This window comes from Megascapheus bottae, chromosome 5, assembly GCF_031878675.1.
Source record: "Megascapheus bottae isolate mThoBot1 chromosome 5, mThoBot2.hap1, whole genome shotgun sequence".
In the NCBI taxonomy this organism is placed as follows: domain Eukaryota; kingdom Metazoa; phylum Chordata; class Mammalia; order Rodentia; family Geomyidae; genus Megascapheus; species Megascapheus bottae.
The window spans coordinates 63930516-63944018 of NC_143513.1; the positions used below are offsets into that span (position 1 = coordinate 63930516).

A 13503-nucleotide genomic window follows, 5' to 3' on the forward strand; every position below is an offset into this window, starting at 1 on the left:
CTGATCATGCTTCATGTGCTTGGCCTAAAGTCTACATTTCACAGGGGCTGTATATTTTTACCGCTAAAGAGAACACATGTGCTCCTCTATTATCTTAATGTCTCTTTTCTAAGGGGCAGGCTATTTTAAAATAATAGCCATGATTGTGTGTATGTGTGTATTTATATTTAGTTATCTATATAAAGCTGATATATGTAGCAACAGAGAATAAAAACAACTGTGGGGCAGGGACTAGATACTTTCTGTGTTGACCTGGAATTCTGGAATTTGCTCCTCTGTATCCTGCCATGCTATTTGTTCAATGGAAGAAGCCCCCACAGGTTTGGATTTCCTAGGAGGGGCATTTGGTATGCAGCTGACCTCACCCTGCTGATGGCCACCTGCTGAAGTGAGTGACATTCCGCACATTTGCTCCAGCAGGAGAACTGTCTCATGCTGCTCGTGCAATCTGGATAGAATGTTTTATTTTTTATTTCTAAATCATCGGGGCCATCTTACCACTAATAACACAATTGAGTAGTTCTAGAGACAGATCAGGAGGAAGAATGGAGAACAGAGTATCTGTCCTTATGTTATTAGGCTTGGAAATGAGTTCCTAGCCAGGGGATGCACACACTGCTATAGTGCTTTGCTTTTCAAAAGAAGAACAAGCAGCTGATTTTAACCTAGCTGGTTTGGTGAACAACATGCTTGCTTTATTCCTAGATCCTTGGTATTATTTTATTAAAGTGCTGTAAAAAAAAAGGAATTTAGGTTGATTTCTTTTTCAGGGAGGAAAGAAAATCCCCAAGGCTTGCTATAAAGCTGTTTTGACTTTCCTTTTGGAAGATTATTAAATAAGTTGACAGTCACTGGCTGTGTTTTAGGTTTTATGGTGGCCCTTCATGATATTTAGTGCTAGCTGTTAACTTCCATACTTGTTGGTGCTTATGAGCCACCAGTTTGAAACCTAGATAAAGTAATATGTTCAAATTATTTTCAAGTGCATCAGGTGACATTTCAGTGACATTATTAGATCCCAGGTGATCAGCCTCTTATTTTGACTCCTGTTTGTTCAACTTGGACCCATTTGAGTTGGCAGTACTTTTACTTACTGTTTTACAGGCAGAAGATGTGAAGTTGGAAATACATTAAAACTTGCAAAGATCACTTTTCTGGCCTGAGAGAAGCTGCAATATTGTCCCTATCCTACAGAATCTCCTTCCCCATCTTTTTGTTTTTAATGCAATTTTTCATAGCATGTAATAGTAAACCATGCATGCAGTGTGCCCTACTAAACACATGCTATCAGTCTCCCTCATTCCTCTGCCCCTTCTTAAAACAATTTCAAAAGATTTCACCTTCAAAAGAAGGTTTTCATACATGTGTGTGAAGTATTTAATTCAATATCCTTTCACAGAGAATATTCTCAGATCTTTATTTTACTTCAGATTTTGAACATGGTACCAATTTTGGTACTAGCAGAAAGTAGGAAGCCAGGCATGTTACAGTTAAAAATGTTGATAATCCATGAATGTCTGTATGAAATCATGTGGAGGAAGAAGGCTTCTAAAGCTTCTACATTAACAAGTTCGACAGAGACATTATCAGAAAGAGACATTATCGTAGTGAGTTCTTTATACCCTCTTGAATCTGTTTCTATCACATTGGTTTAAGATTCAGTAAATACTATATGTTTCTCTATATTCTCTTCCATAGTCAATCTTGTTTCAACTGGATTCCAGCTTGCCTTTATAATATACATTCACGGGGCCAGGAGTTTGACCTAGTGGTAGAGTGCTTGCCTAGCATGCATGAAAACCTGGGTTCAATTCCTTGGTACCACATACATAGATGTGCTACGGCTCAAGTGGTAGAGCACTAGCTTTGAGAAAGTCCAAGGACAGTGCTCAGGCCCTGAGGTCAAGCCCAGGACTGGCAAAATACATACATACATACATACATACATACATACATACATACATACTACTCATTAACGTGTGTACTTTTTATACAAGTTAAGAAAACAGTAGGAATGCAGATTGAGTGAAGATACGGGAGGAGGAGCTGGGAATTTTTGTGTTATAAACATGAAGTCTTTACTTACTTGAATCCTAGGAAAAGCCACTGTAGCCAGATCCAGGATAGGAGCAGAAGTATGACAGCAACCGGGAAAGAAAACATAAACCATGATCCAAAGTTGAGGCACTGACATTCAGGGTAACGTCTGTGTGGGATGGAGAGGAGAGATCAAGGAGGAGGGAAAGTGGAATTCTTCCTGATGGAAGTCCATCTCCCCTCTGATATTACCCAAGAAGGAAATCAGAAAGATGTTCACCAGAACCCATACCAGCTAGTTCACTCCCTGTCTCCTGTCTCCATTCTGTAACTGATTTTTTTTTGTTTGCTCCATCCCACAAAAGCCAGAACAGGCCTGTTTTGCTTTTTTCTTCTTTTCATTGAGCCTCTAAGGAAGTACTTGTGGGACAAAGAAAACCTAAGCATGGTACCTGATATTCCTTAAATGCGCAAGAAGTGGATGTGCATGGAGGGATGTGCTGTGTTACTGTTCATAGTAACAAGAATGCAGGTGAGGGAAAACAAATAAGCAGACTTCCAAACAGGTAAGAATTAAAGCACAATGTTCCATTGGAAGTTGGCATCCTTGACATTTACAGGGAAAGTCAGATCCAGCCTAGATTGTCTCCCATTGTTGTGCTTTGCTGTTTCTCCTGCTCCAGACAGAGCACACAAGCATTTTAGCAATTGTGTGATAAACCTTTCCTTGCTTCCAAGGGTGCTCTGGGATTTATTCACATGGAGTAACTCTGGGACAGGTAAAAAGTGTAAAAACTTCTGTGGAAAACATCAACACTCACTGTATTTCTCCTAACAATCTTCAACTTTTTAAACTTACACAATAAAATAGTAGCAACCAAAAACATAGTCAGGTATAAGTATCCCTTTCTTTGGAAACCATACACCACCATGATTTTCAAGTAGGGTCACAATTCCAAACAAAATTTCATGTAGGCATCTATTTTTTAACCACAGAATAACACTAGGAAATTTGAGAAGCAGCTGTCTTTAGTAAGTTTTCCCTTTAAAAAGCAATGCATAGTGTTGGGAATCTGAACAATACAGACATAAGAAAAATAACATGGACATAGTTTTTGTAATTTTGAAACCAAAAAATATAAAAAAGAAATATAACTGCATATAGATGTCGAATTTTTGTTCTACTTAGATTAGGCTTGTATTTTGCTACTTAGACATGATCATGTGGTTGATTGAGTGGTTGACCTTTATAATTCCAAAATTCAGGAGGCTGAGGCAGGCAGAGCACGGGCTGCCTATTCCTTGTTTGAAAAGCAATAACATGAAATGATATAAATAAATCCAGTATTTCATATTTCAAATATATATGTAAAATGTTTTTCTATTTTAGGATGGTTTCTAAGTTTCCAAGGCTTGAAAAAATCACAGTAATTTCTAGATTTTTGTAATTTTCTCTTTCTTTCTTTCTTTCTTTCTTTCTTTCTTTCTTTCTTTCTTTCTTTCTTTCTTTCTTTCTTTTCTTTGTCAGTCGTGGGTCTTGAACAGCCTGGGCGCTACCCCTGAGCTCTTCACCTCAAGGATATCACTCTTGAGCGACAGTGCCTCTTCTGGTTTTCTGGTAGTTAACTGGAGATAAGAGTTTCATGGACTATCATATTTTGGTTGGCTTTGAACCACAGTCTTCAGATCTCAGCCTCCTAAGTAGCTAGGATTATAGGTGTGAGCCGCTGGTACCTGGCTTCTATAGTTTTCTTTTAGATTATAACAATTACTATTTTTCCTGAGCCCTAGAGTTATCATAATCAGCTTGAGGATAATTTTTAATCACCTCTGAGAAATCCAAGGTTTAATTTACTTAAATGTGTAATTAGGAAGTAGCAATGTTACGAAATACATAGAACTAGATGAACAAAAATATTGGTTTATATTCACAAAGCCCTATTAAAACTAATTGATATTTGAGAATTGTCTATAGTCTTTAGCTGGAAAATAAAATTCAAGGAAAAGACTTAAGCTGATTTTCCATCTATTTGTTAGGTGTGGATTACAGAATGACTTGTCTGTCAAGGCTATAGACACTTAGAAATACTTTATGGATTAGGTTTAGAACAATGCCTCAAGCCTAATTTTGTTTTTTTACCATCTGTAGCTCATACTTTTGGAATCAGGCTGCATTGCTTTTCTCTACCACTGGAGAAAACTCTCATAGAATATGTTTGAAGAGAAGCTTTCCAGAATTTTCACCTGCAGGGATGCTTCATTTAGAAAAATTGAAAGCCTCAAAACTTAAACTTTGTTTGTGTGGTTGCTTTCTCATGGGGGAAGTTAAGAAGTATAAAAGTGAACACATAGAGCTGTAGTCCAATGACTTTGACCTTAGCTCATTGAATGAATATTCTGAATAAGGTGCTTGAGGGATTTTTTTGTGTGGTGGCTTTTTTCCCTTGATTTTTTATTTACTCATATCATCTAAATGCAGAGACAGCAAAGTTGCCTAAAGAAACTATTGGTATTTTCTATCATAAGTGAACTAATAAATTCAATGTTATTCTCCTAAATACAATATCCTGGGAGGAAAATTAATTTCAGGTATTCTAAATATTGTGTGGTAATGAGACAGACCTGGTCCAGGCACTTAGGATGTTTACACTGAAGTAAGGCACACAAAATAAACAACCCTAATATTGGAATAGAAAATAAAACAGAATAGAGTAATAAAATCGATCATCAGAGGAAGGGAGACATTCTATAAAAGAGTAAGAGTAAGAGTAGGTGATATTTAAGGTGAGGACACATAGACACAAAGAGGAAAAATTCAAAAGAAGAGTGATGGCAAAGATATAGAGAAAAGGGAATTCTTCCCCACTGTTTGATGGCATATCAATTTCTGTATCCATTCATGTGATGCCATAATCTCACTGGGCTTACCTTCAAAGGAAATGAAATCAGTAGATAGAAAAGACCTCTGCCCTTCCACGTTTACTTCATATTTATTTACAAGAGGCAAGTAGTAGAATCAACTTCAGTGTCTATCAACTACTGAGTGAACTTAAAAAGTGTGATATAGGGGTCGGGAGTTTGGCCTAGTGGTTAAAGTGCTTGCCTAGCATGCATGAAGACCCGGGTTCGATTCCTCGGTACCACATATAGAAAAAAGCCGGAAGTGGTGCTGAGGTTCAAGTGGTAGAGCTCTAGCCTTGAGAAAGTCCAAGGACAGTGCTCAGGCCCTGCGCTCAAGCCCAGGACTGGCAAAAAAAAAAGTGTGATATATGCTCTCACACACAGACATACATGCATACACACATGGGAATAAAATTGGTTCGTAAAAAGGATGAAAGCTTTTCATTTGAAACAGGGTCATTTATGGATAGACTCAAATGTCCTAAAATTAAGTGAAATAAAATGAGGCACAAAAAGAAATATACTATTTGATCTCACGCATGCAGGAAGTCTGAAACTCTAGAACTCAAAGCATAAGAAGAAAACAATGACTTTTAGAGGCCAAGAGAGCAGGAAGAAGAGAGGGCAGTGTGGAAGAGTTGACTAGTGAGGACTAAACTACACTTGGATAGGAGAAATAAGTCCATGCTTCATTGCATGAATATACTAGAATGAATAAAGAGGATGTGCTTCATATTTCAAAGAAGCTAGAAAAGAGAATTTTGAAATGTTTTATTGCAAAGAAATAAATCTCTAAGGAGATGCAGGCACACTTATTTGGATATTACACAATGTACATCTATATTGAGATATCAGCCAGGCCCAAACTTTCCAAACTTTCATGTGTCAAACAGTTCAGGTGAGATGGAAAAATAAAGTTAAGGCAATAGCTTTTAGATGTGAGAAGTGGGGACATGATGACATTGATTGGAATGATGAAGTCAGAGGGTAGATGAGCTAGCAGATGACAAGGGGGCTAAGAAGAGGGCAGCAGGTTGAGAATACTCTTGGCGGCCTGCTGACTTGAGATGTCCCTTGGTTTTCCAAATGATCACCTTGAACAGACAAGTGAGTCTAGAATTCAAAAGAATGAGCATGTATAGAGAGGGAAAATTGGTCATGACCAATGCATAGATGGTATTTCCACACCCACCGAGCTAGGTAGGAAAATTTCAGGGAGAAAATGCTGGTTGTGATGTAAAGAGAGATGGACAGTGATCTCAGGGGCACTTGCAAGTTCTAGAGCATTTTAATCAAAATCCTGTAAGCAAAGCATTGTATTTCACTTAAGAAGAAGCTGAGTCTCAGGGAGCTAATTTCAAGGTCAACATTGGTACCATAGAGGTGGATCTTTTAATCCCGGAGGAGTTTTAGTTTAAAGCACAGCTGATTTTCATTAAACATCGATGACCCTGATTGGGTCCTAATGGAAAAATAGAGAATTCCATATACATGGTGAAGTGCTCATAAACTTTTAGGTGTAATGGTTACAGATACAGAAATAAACTCAGCATAACAAAGATACACTTTGACCTAAGGCATATGTTTATAAGTGTTGATACTTAGGAAGAAAACATAATCTCTGCTAATTTTCTGATCAGTTACAGAAAGATAAACAACTTTAATACCAGTGACATATACAAGATACACATGGCTTCAAAACAATGGATGCTGTCATGGAAATGTACTTGATGTAACAGATTTGAGCCATTAGGAGTTATAATAAGCCAGTGTCCACATTAATTACAATAATTTTGGTTAATGACTTTTAAAACTTATTTCTGAGTACAGAGTGGTTCAGGAACAAAGCCCCGGCCCTTAGTTCAAGCCCCAGGACCAGCAAAAATTATATATATATATATATGTATATTTCTGAGACAAAGCCACTTTTTTAATTTGTGTACTTCCAAAGCTTTCTAGTTGCTGTTGTATTTGTTGGGTGATGTTGATGCATTAAAATTCCTGTACTATGAAAGTCATAATTGTTGAATAATAGCCACATGCATAGATATGTTGATTGCTCACTGGTCCTGCATGAGCCAGAACAGTAAGTAATGGGTTAATGACAGGGTGTTATTTATTAATGATAGCAATATTTATTACTATTGATACTTGCAAGCAGGTTACCAACAAGAGAATCAAGTTCTATCAGGAATAATAGTCAGGGTGTTACGATTGCCTACAGAGGGTCAAAAAGGGGAACAACAGAATACAGAGGAAAGGAAGGAGATATTTTTCTAGTGGAAGAGCCAATAAAAACATTGTTTAAGATGACAAAAGAAGTGATTGGCTGCAGAGTATTTCAGACTGTCTTACCAAGACTCTGTTCCTGCTTTGTTCTTCCCTGTCCAACTTCATTTAAACGTTATTTCTCATCCCTCCTTCGAACTTGTTCCTTCATCGTATTCAGGCTGACTTGTGTCCACTGTCAGTAGTTTTTATAAATCTACCTTCTCATTGGACACCAATGAGAACTGAAAGTCTTTTCTCAGCCATCTTCCCACTTGACTCTCTTCTGCCACCTTCTGTATTCAAGATGCATCCTCTACTTTGGAAAGGGACTGCTCTTTTGGCTTTCCAAACACAATAGGCTTCTGATAACTCCTAGCCTAATGAATTTTCTCACCGTCTTTCTTGTAAATATTTCCTGAAAGCCTATCCATATCTGGATTATTTTAAAGTTTCTTCCTTACCTGACTACCCTTTCTACACTCCCTTATAGATATAGGGCCTCACATTACAATGGACTCAAACAATACACTTTAAAAAATCCTACTGAAGATGTCCTTTGTGGAAAGACCTTCAGTAGACCATGTTAGCAAGTCTGAGTTAGCTCTTAACAATTTTTCAAGCAAATCTGCTTCTTCAGAAGCTACGCCATGATTGTCTTACCAGATACATGCACAAACATCCCCATATTTGCCCTACAGGATCCTTACCCTAGGACTTTCACTTAATTACTAATGACCCTTTCTGCAGTGTCTGTGATCTAAATTCTCCCTTCACATCACAATAGCCTTTCATCTGTGTCTGCACTTTGGTAATAGACTTCTAATTGCTTTCCTCTATCTAGGCTCTGAATGTCAATCAATGTGTACAATGCTGCTCTAAACTGCAAAACAGGCCAGCTATTCCAATCTGTCTCCAGAAAATTGTTACTGACTTTTTGTACATTGATTTTATGAATTATTTGCACTCACTTTTTCCCCAGGAACATGATGTTTGCTTCTTTTAAGAGGACTATAGACAAAATTTTCTTGAACCATCATGCATACTGCATCTAGCTACAGCTCTTGTAAGACATTGCTGTAGTTATGTTTTCAGGGAAGGGCATTTTTTATGAAGGTAGTTTTGGGGGTCTGGTGGACCTTGATTTAGTACTCACAAGAAGTATATGTCAATTTCCTCAATTTCAGTAGTATAATAGCTAGCATTTATTGAGTGCTGGCACACTGTACTGATAATTTTAAGTGAACCTCACAGCCTTCTCCGAGAGAAACCATAGATTATCTCCCTTCTATTTTTGGAAAGGTAACAGGTTTAGAGAGCTTAAGCAATTTGTTTAGTTACCTAGCTGGTAGATAGAGATACTGGGATTTTTAACTCAGATGTTCTAACTGCAGAGTACAGGCTTTTAGTGACCATTTTATCTCTTCTACAGCAAGGACATTTTGATAATACATATACATTAAAATGTCTATAAGGAACATCGCTAGGGCATGTCATATGTGAAGAAAAATATGTTTGATGGTTTTTACAGGTATATATTTTTTTCTAGATAGTCTTATGCAATCTTCTTCCTTGAAGGTTTTATTCCTATACATTGTCATACTGTCATTCCTCAAAGAATGATTTTTTGATTGACCAAAGGAATCATTGGAAGTCTGATTTTATTTCCCCTAAATTTTTCAAGGTTTGTTTTCCTTATTTTGTTTGTATAAAAACAAAACAAAACATTTATTGTTATATAGAAATAGTACACATAAGGCAATATATTTGTCAGGTTTTAATGGATCTATTAACCAACAACAAAGAAAACCATGATCAACTGATAGGCAGATAAATGAATAAAGAGATAGATGAGTTATAGCTAGAAAAATTTTATGTTACACAGTCTCTTTCTCCAGGTAGGTTTATAAGATGGCATGTTTCTTTAACTGTCAGTTGGCAGGAACTTACTGATGCTAGGATTTTAATAAAGTCTTTTTAATTGGGAGTGATCCAGTATGAAATTGTAATAAAAAAGTCATTGTTATTACTTAAAGAAATGTCAAGTAATGTTTATTTTAAAAATATGAGGATATGTTAGTAAATATGAAAGTAAAGGGAAATTTTTCTCTAGCTCCAAACATATGAAAATTGAATATGACTTTTGGACAATTCTAAGCCCCTGTAACATTAATGATGAAACTGAGGACGGGGTGTCATCTACTACCTTGGCACACTGAAGTTTGTAAGGTCATCATTTAAGAAAAGGTTTTCCAAGTATATCATTTATTTAATAACATCGTTTTTAAAATATATTTTTCCATTTCTGTATCAGTACTTTCAATAAAATAAAATCCTTTTCAGTCTATTTTAAATCATTATTTTCATGTAATTCCTAGATGTAAGGGCAATGCAGTTTTGAAAAACAACAATGGTATATTTCAGAGTAAATTTTCTAATTTAAGGGAGATTTTGACTAAATTTCCATGACTAGGGGAGTTAGATAGAAAATAGTATTTGTAACATTTTGTTTAGAATGCTGAAATGCTCTCCATCTGCCATTAGTCTACAAATGCACCAAACAGTCAAGAGAACAATTAAAGAAAAGAATTTTATAAGGCCAGGAGCTAGTGGCTCATGCCTGTAATCTTAGCCATTTAAGAGGCTTAGATCTCAGGCTGGGAGTTTGGCCTCATGGTAAAAGTGCTTGCCTAGCATGCACGAAGACCTGGGTTTGATTCCTTGGTACAACATACATAGAAAAAAGCCGAAAGTGGTGCTGAGGCTCAAGTGGTAGAGCTCTAGCCTTGAGAAAGTCCAAGGACAGGGCTCAGGCCCTGAGCTCAAGCCCAGGACTGGCAAAAAAAAAAAAAAAAAAAAAAAAAAAGAGGCTGAGATCTGAAGACTGCCGTTTGGTTTGAAGCCAGTCTGCATTGGAAAGTCCTGAGACTCTTACCTCTTATTAACCACCAGAAAACTAGAATTGAAGGGGTGGCTCAAAATGGTAAGAGTGCTAGCCTTGAGCCAAAAAGATCAAGAACATTGCTCAGGCCCTGAGTTCAAGCCCCTGGAAGGGCATACACAAAAGATTACTGATGCACTATGCAGAAACACTCACTATGGATTCAAATATATGAAGTAATTCAGTTAGAGCAGTGTAATTAGCATTTCTCTAACAGTAACAAGGATGGAACAAGAACTTGATCTAGATACTAGGAAATAACCTTAAAAAGGAATCAAGATGTGAAAGCCGAATCCAGGATAGCTGCCTAGTTTTCAGGCAATGGTCAGTTTACTTTGTGTCTCTAATTAGACTGCATGCTGAATTGTTATTTCAGACAGTGAATTTCAGATGTCTTCTGATTATGAGTCAAATGTCCTGCTAAACTTTCTAAGGTGGTTGTTGTAGTCAGTATTCATGAAAACAGTACAAATAGCAATCTGCCCAATCACAAATCTATAATTCTACATAACTTTTTTAGAAAATGGAAATTTACATACTTTGAGTCTTTGGGTTTGCAGGGGAGGGGACTTACTATACATAACATTGTGAGAAAAATTCCAGAAGGTTCCTGGTGTAGAGATTTGCTTTATGGAGTGTGGCTTCCTGTTTCTGAGCCTGAATTTTTGTGTATAAAATGCTACTTTTGGTTTTTGTCTGTTCCTAGTTACCATCTGAGCATCTTACCAATGAAATGCCCCTCCTAGCGCTCGAAACAGACCTTGGCTGTAGCATCTGTCTGAGCTCTCAAAGAAAAGCAAGGTATTTCTAAACAATTATTCCAACAACATTTACCAGTACAAACTATTTTACATCATTTATATATTTAATTATCACAATATTGTTACAAACATAACTATTTTACATTTGGAAAAGTTAAGTCTTGGGAAAGTAATGTACCTTTTTTGAATGATGTTCAGGCATATAACATAAGCAATTAAATTCATGAAAATTTTACCCCAAAATTTTCCAGTGGCGGAGTGCACAGATTCCTCACTTTTTGTACTAGGTTGGAATCACAGTTCTAAGTTTATACCAAGTGTCAAACATATGTCTGCAGAAGGCTCTATTGCTACTATTCCTGTAAGGCCTAATCCTTTAATTTTTTTAATACTCCAAAATGATGCCTTTCATAATTAGTACCCCTGTTTATCATTCCAGGCCAAATGTCAGTCTCTCAATATAACAAATATTATTTTGTGCAAAGAATATATCTTCATTTCAGCTAACTAACATAACACTATTTTCCTGTCTTGTTAGAATGGCTAACTAAAAATCACTTCTCCTTATCTGACTAAGGATATCTGCAAACCTATGTTCATTCCCTAGGTAGAATCAGAAAATTTGATTCTCAGTACAAAAAAAAAACAAAACAAAAAACAGATTCTCAGTAGGTTTCTAAAGAAGACAATAAGCAAGTGGACTTGTCCAACATTTCTGTTTTGGGATTCTCCAAATCAGGAAGGAATCATTTCTATATCTTGTGTTTGTTATAGTGGAAGCCCAGTGATTTTTACTTACGTATTGAAATGCTCAGTGAAGATGAGGTTTGTAGAGGTACCCGTGATTGTAGTCAGTCCACCGATCGTAGAGGAATAGGCAATAGACAAGCACATCAGTTTGCACATCATGTGGTCCTTCTTCGACCGATATTTTGTTCCTGTGACTCCATTCTGTTCAACAAGAATATGAACTCTGAGGACACAGTGCTACTTGTGGTCATATACGCAGTAGTCATATTTGTGATGAAATGATTGTGTCCTGCCTCTGCTCCATCTATGTGATAATGAGATGGGGATGAAGACGGATCTTTGGGAGGTAATAGGAGTTAGAGAAGATGATGAGGGTTGAGCACTGATCTCATTAGATCAAAATACTTAAGATCAAACTTTATCCAGGCATGGTGGCTCACAGCTGTAGTCCTAGCTAGTCAGGAGGCTGAGATGTGAAGCCTGGTACAATATATCTAATTAATGGCCAGAAAACCAGAGGTGGTGCTATAGCTCAAGTGGTACAGCACTGGCCTTGAGCTGAAGGGATAGTGCCCAGGCCCACAACCAACAAAAAAAAAGATCAGACTTTTAGAGAGCTTGTTTTCTCTCTTCTCTGTGAGGATGTAACGAGTACATAGCAAACACTTGCAGCCCTAGGAGACAGCTCTCACATGGTCCTAACTGCTAGATCTTGAGCTTAAATGTTTCCACTATCCAGAATTGGAATAAGTAAATTTTATGACAGTATGGGCAGCCTAATAACATTTTTCTTACATTTCACAGAAAGATAATAATAAATATATTTAAAATGAAATCATTGAACGAGTTTGAATAAATAATTTCATTTATCACCTATCTTTCTTGCCTCTGGATCCAGCTCATCTCTCTTCTATTCCCTTCTCACTATGGTGCCCAATGTTTTCCACTATTTTTTCCTGCTAATATTAGTGGTATATGGTTAGTAAATTCCTTGACTTCTTTGGGAAGTTTTTCTATCTTGATTCTTTAATGGCTAATCTTCAGAGAACACCTCTCTAGAAATAGAATGTTTCCAACTCCATATATGTAAACACAAAGACCAGTATTTTCTTTTTTCCTGCACTAAACCTTCCAAAGCATTTATCCTCTATTAACACCAAAACAAATTTCCAGCATGTAATTATATGTGAAATAGGGAGACTTCTTGAAACATTCTCTATGAGACCTCACTGCATTCACTATATGAACATGCAGTTTTATGTGAACATGCCCTGGCTCTTTATAGTTTTCTCTATTTCCACTGCTGTAACAGTTCAAGGGGTCAACAAGGTCAGTGTAGGCTAATCTGCAAATTCTTTTCAGGGTGAGTCTATATCAATTTTTGGTTCTTTAAATCTATCTCATTTATTACAGTAGTAGATGAATCCAAAGAAGCCTGGTTCTGGTGGCTGAGTCTGATGGATTCCTTGAGATTCTTATTTCCAAATAGCCACCAAAAGATTGAAAGTAGAGCTGTGGCTCCAGACTGGAGCACTATAACTTAACAAGAAAGCACTCAGAACCAATACACACACACATACCCAACTCACAAATCCAAATGTGCTTAAGAAATATGTGAAAACTTGCTCAGTTTTGCCCTTTGGTATTTATAAGCATTTAAATATGTTTGGATATTTTTAAAGACTACAGTACAAAGGAAAGTTTTGAATAGTCAAAATTAGAACAAGATGAACCATCAGGCAGTCATCACAATAACCTAAATTACCTTTTCTTTATCCACTTATACATCAGTAAAATGGTTTTCAGTATCTTGGATAGTGTGGCTAGTGCTGTAATACACATAGA

At 36.8% G+C, this 13503-nt stretch overlaps 1 protein-coding gene across 1 annotated transcript in view; it reads right to left on the minus strand.

Moving 5' to 3' along the window:
• Slc13a1 (solute carrier family 13 member 1) overlaps positions 1-13503 on the minus strand; it is a 57317-nt gene that overhangs the window by 20633 nt on the left and 23181 nt on the right. Inside the window, exons 7-8 of the mRNA XM_090332236.1 lie at positions 11708-11859; positions 2087-2206 (exon numbers count right to left, since the gene is read on the minus strand). Coding sequence (XP_090188362.1) covers positions 2087-2206; positions 11708-11859 — 272 coding nt within the window. The remainder of the gene's footprint in view (positions 1-2086; positions 2207-11707; positions 11860-13503) is intronic.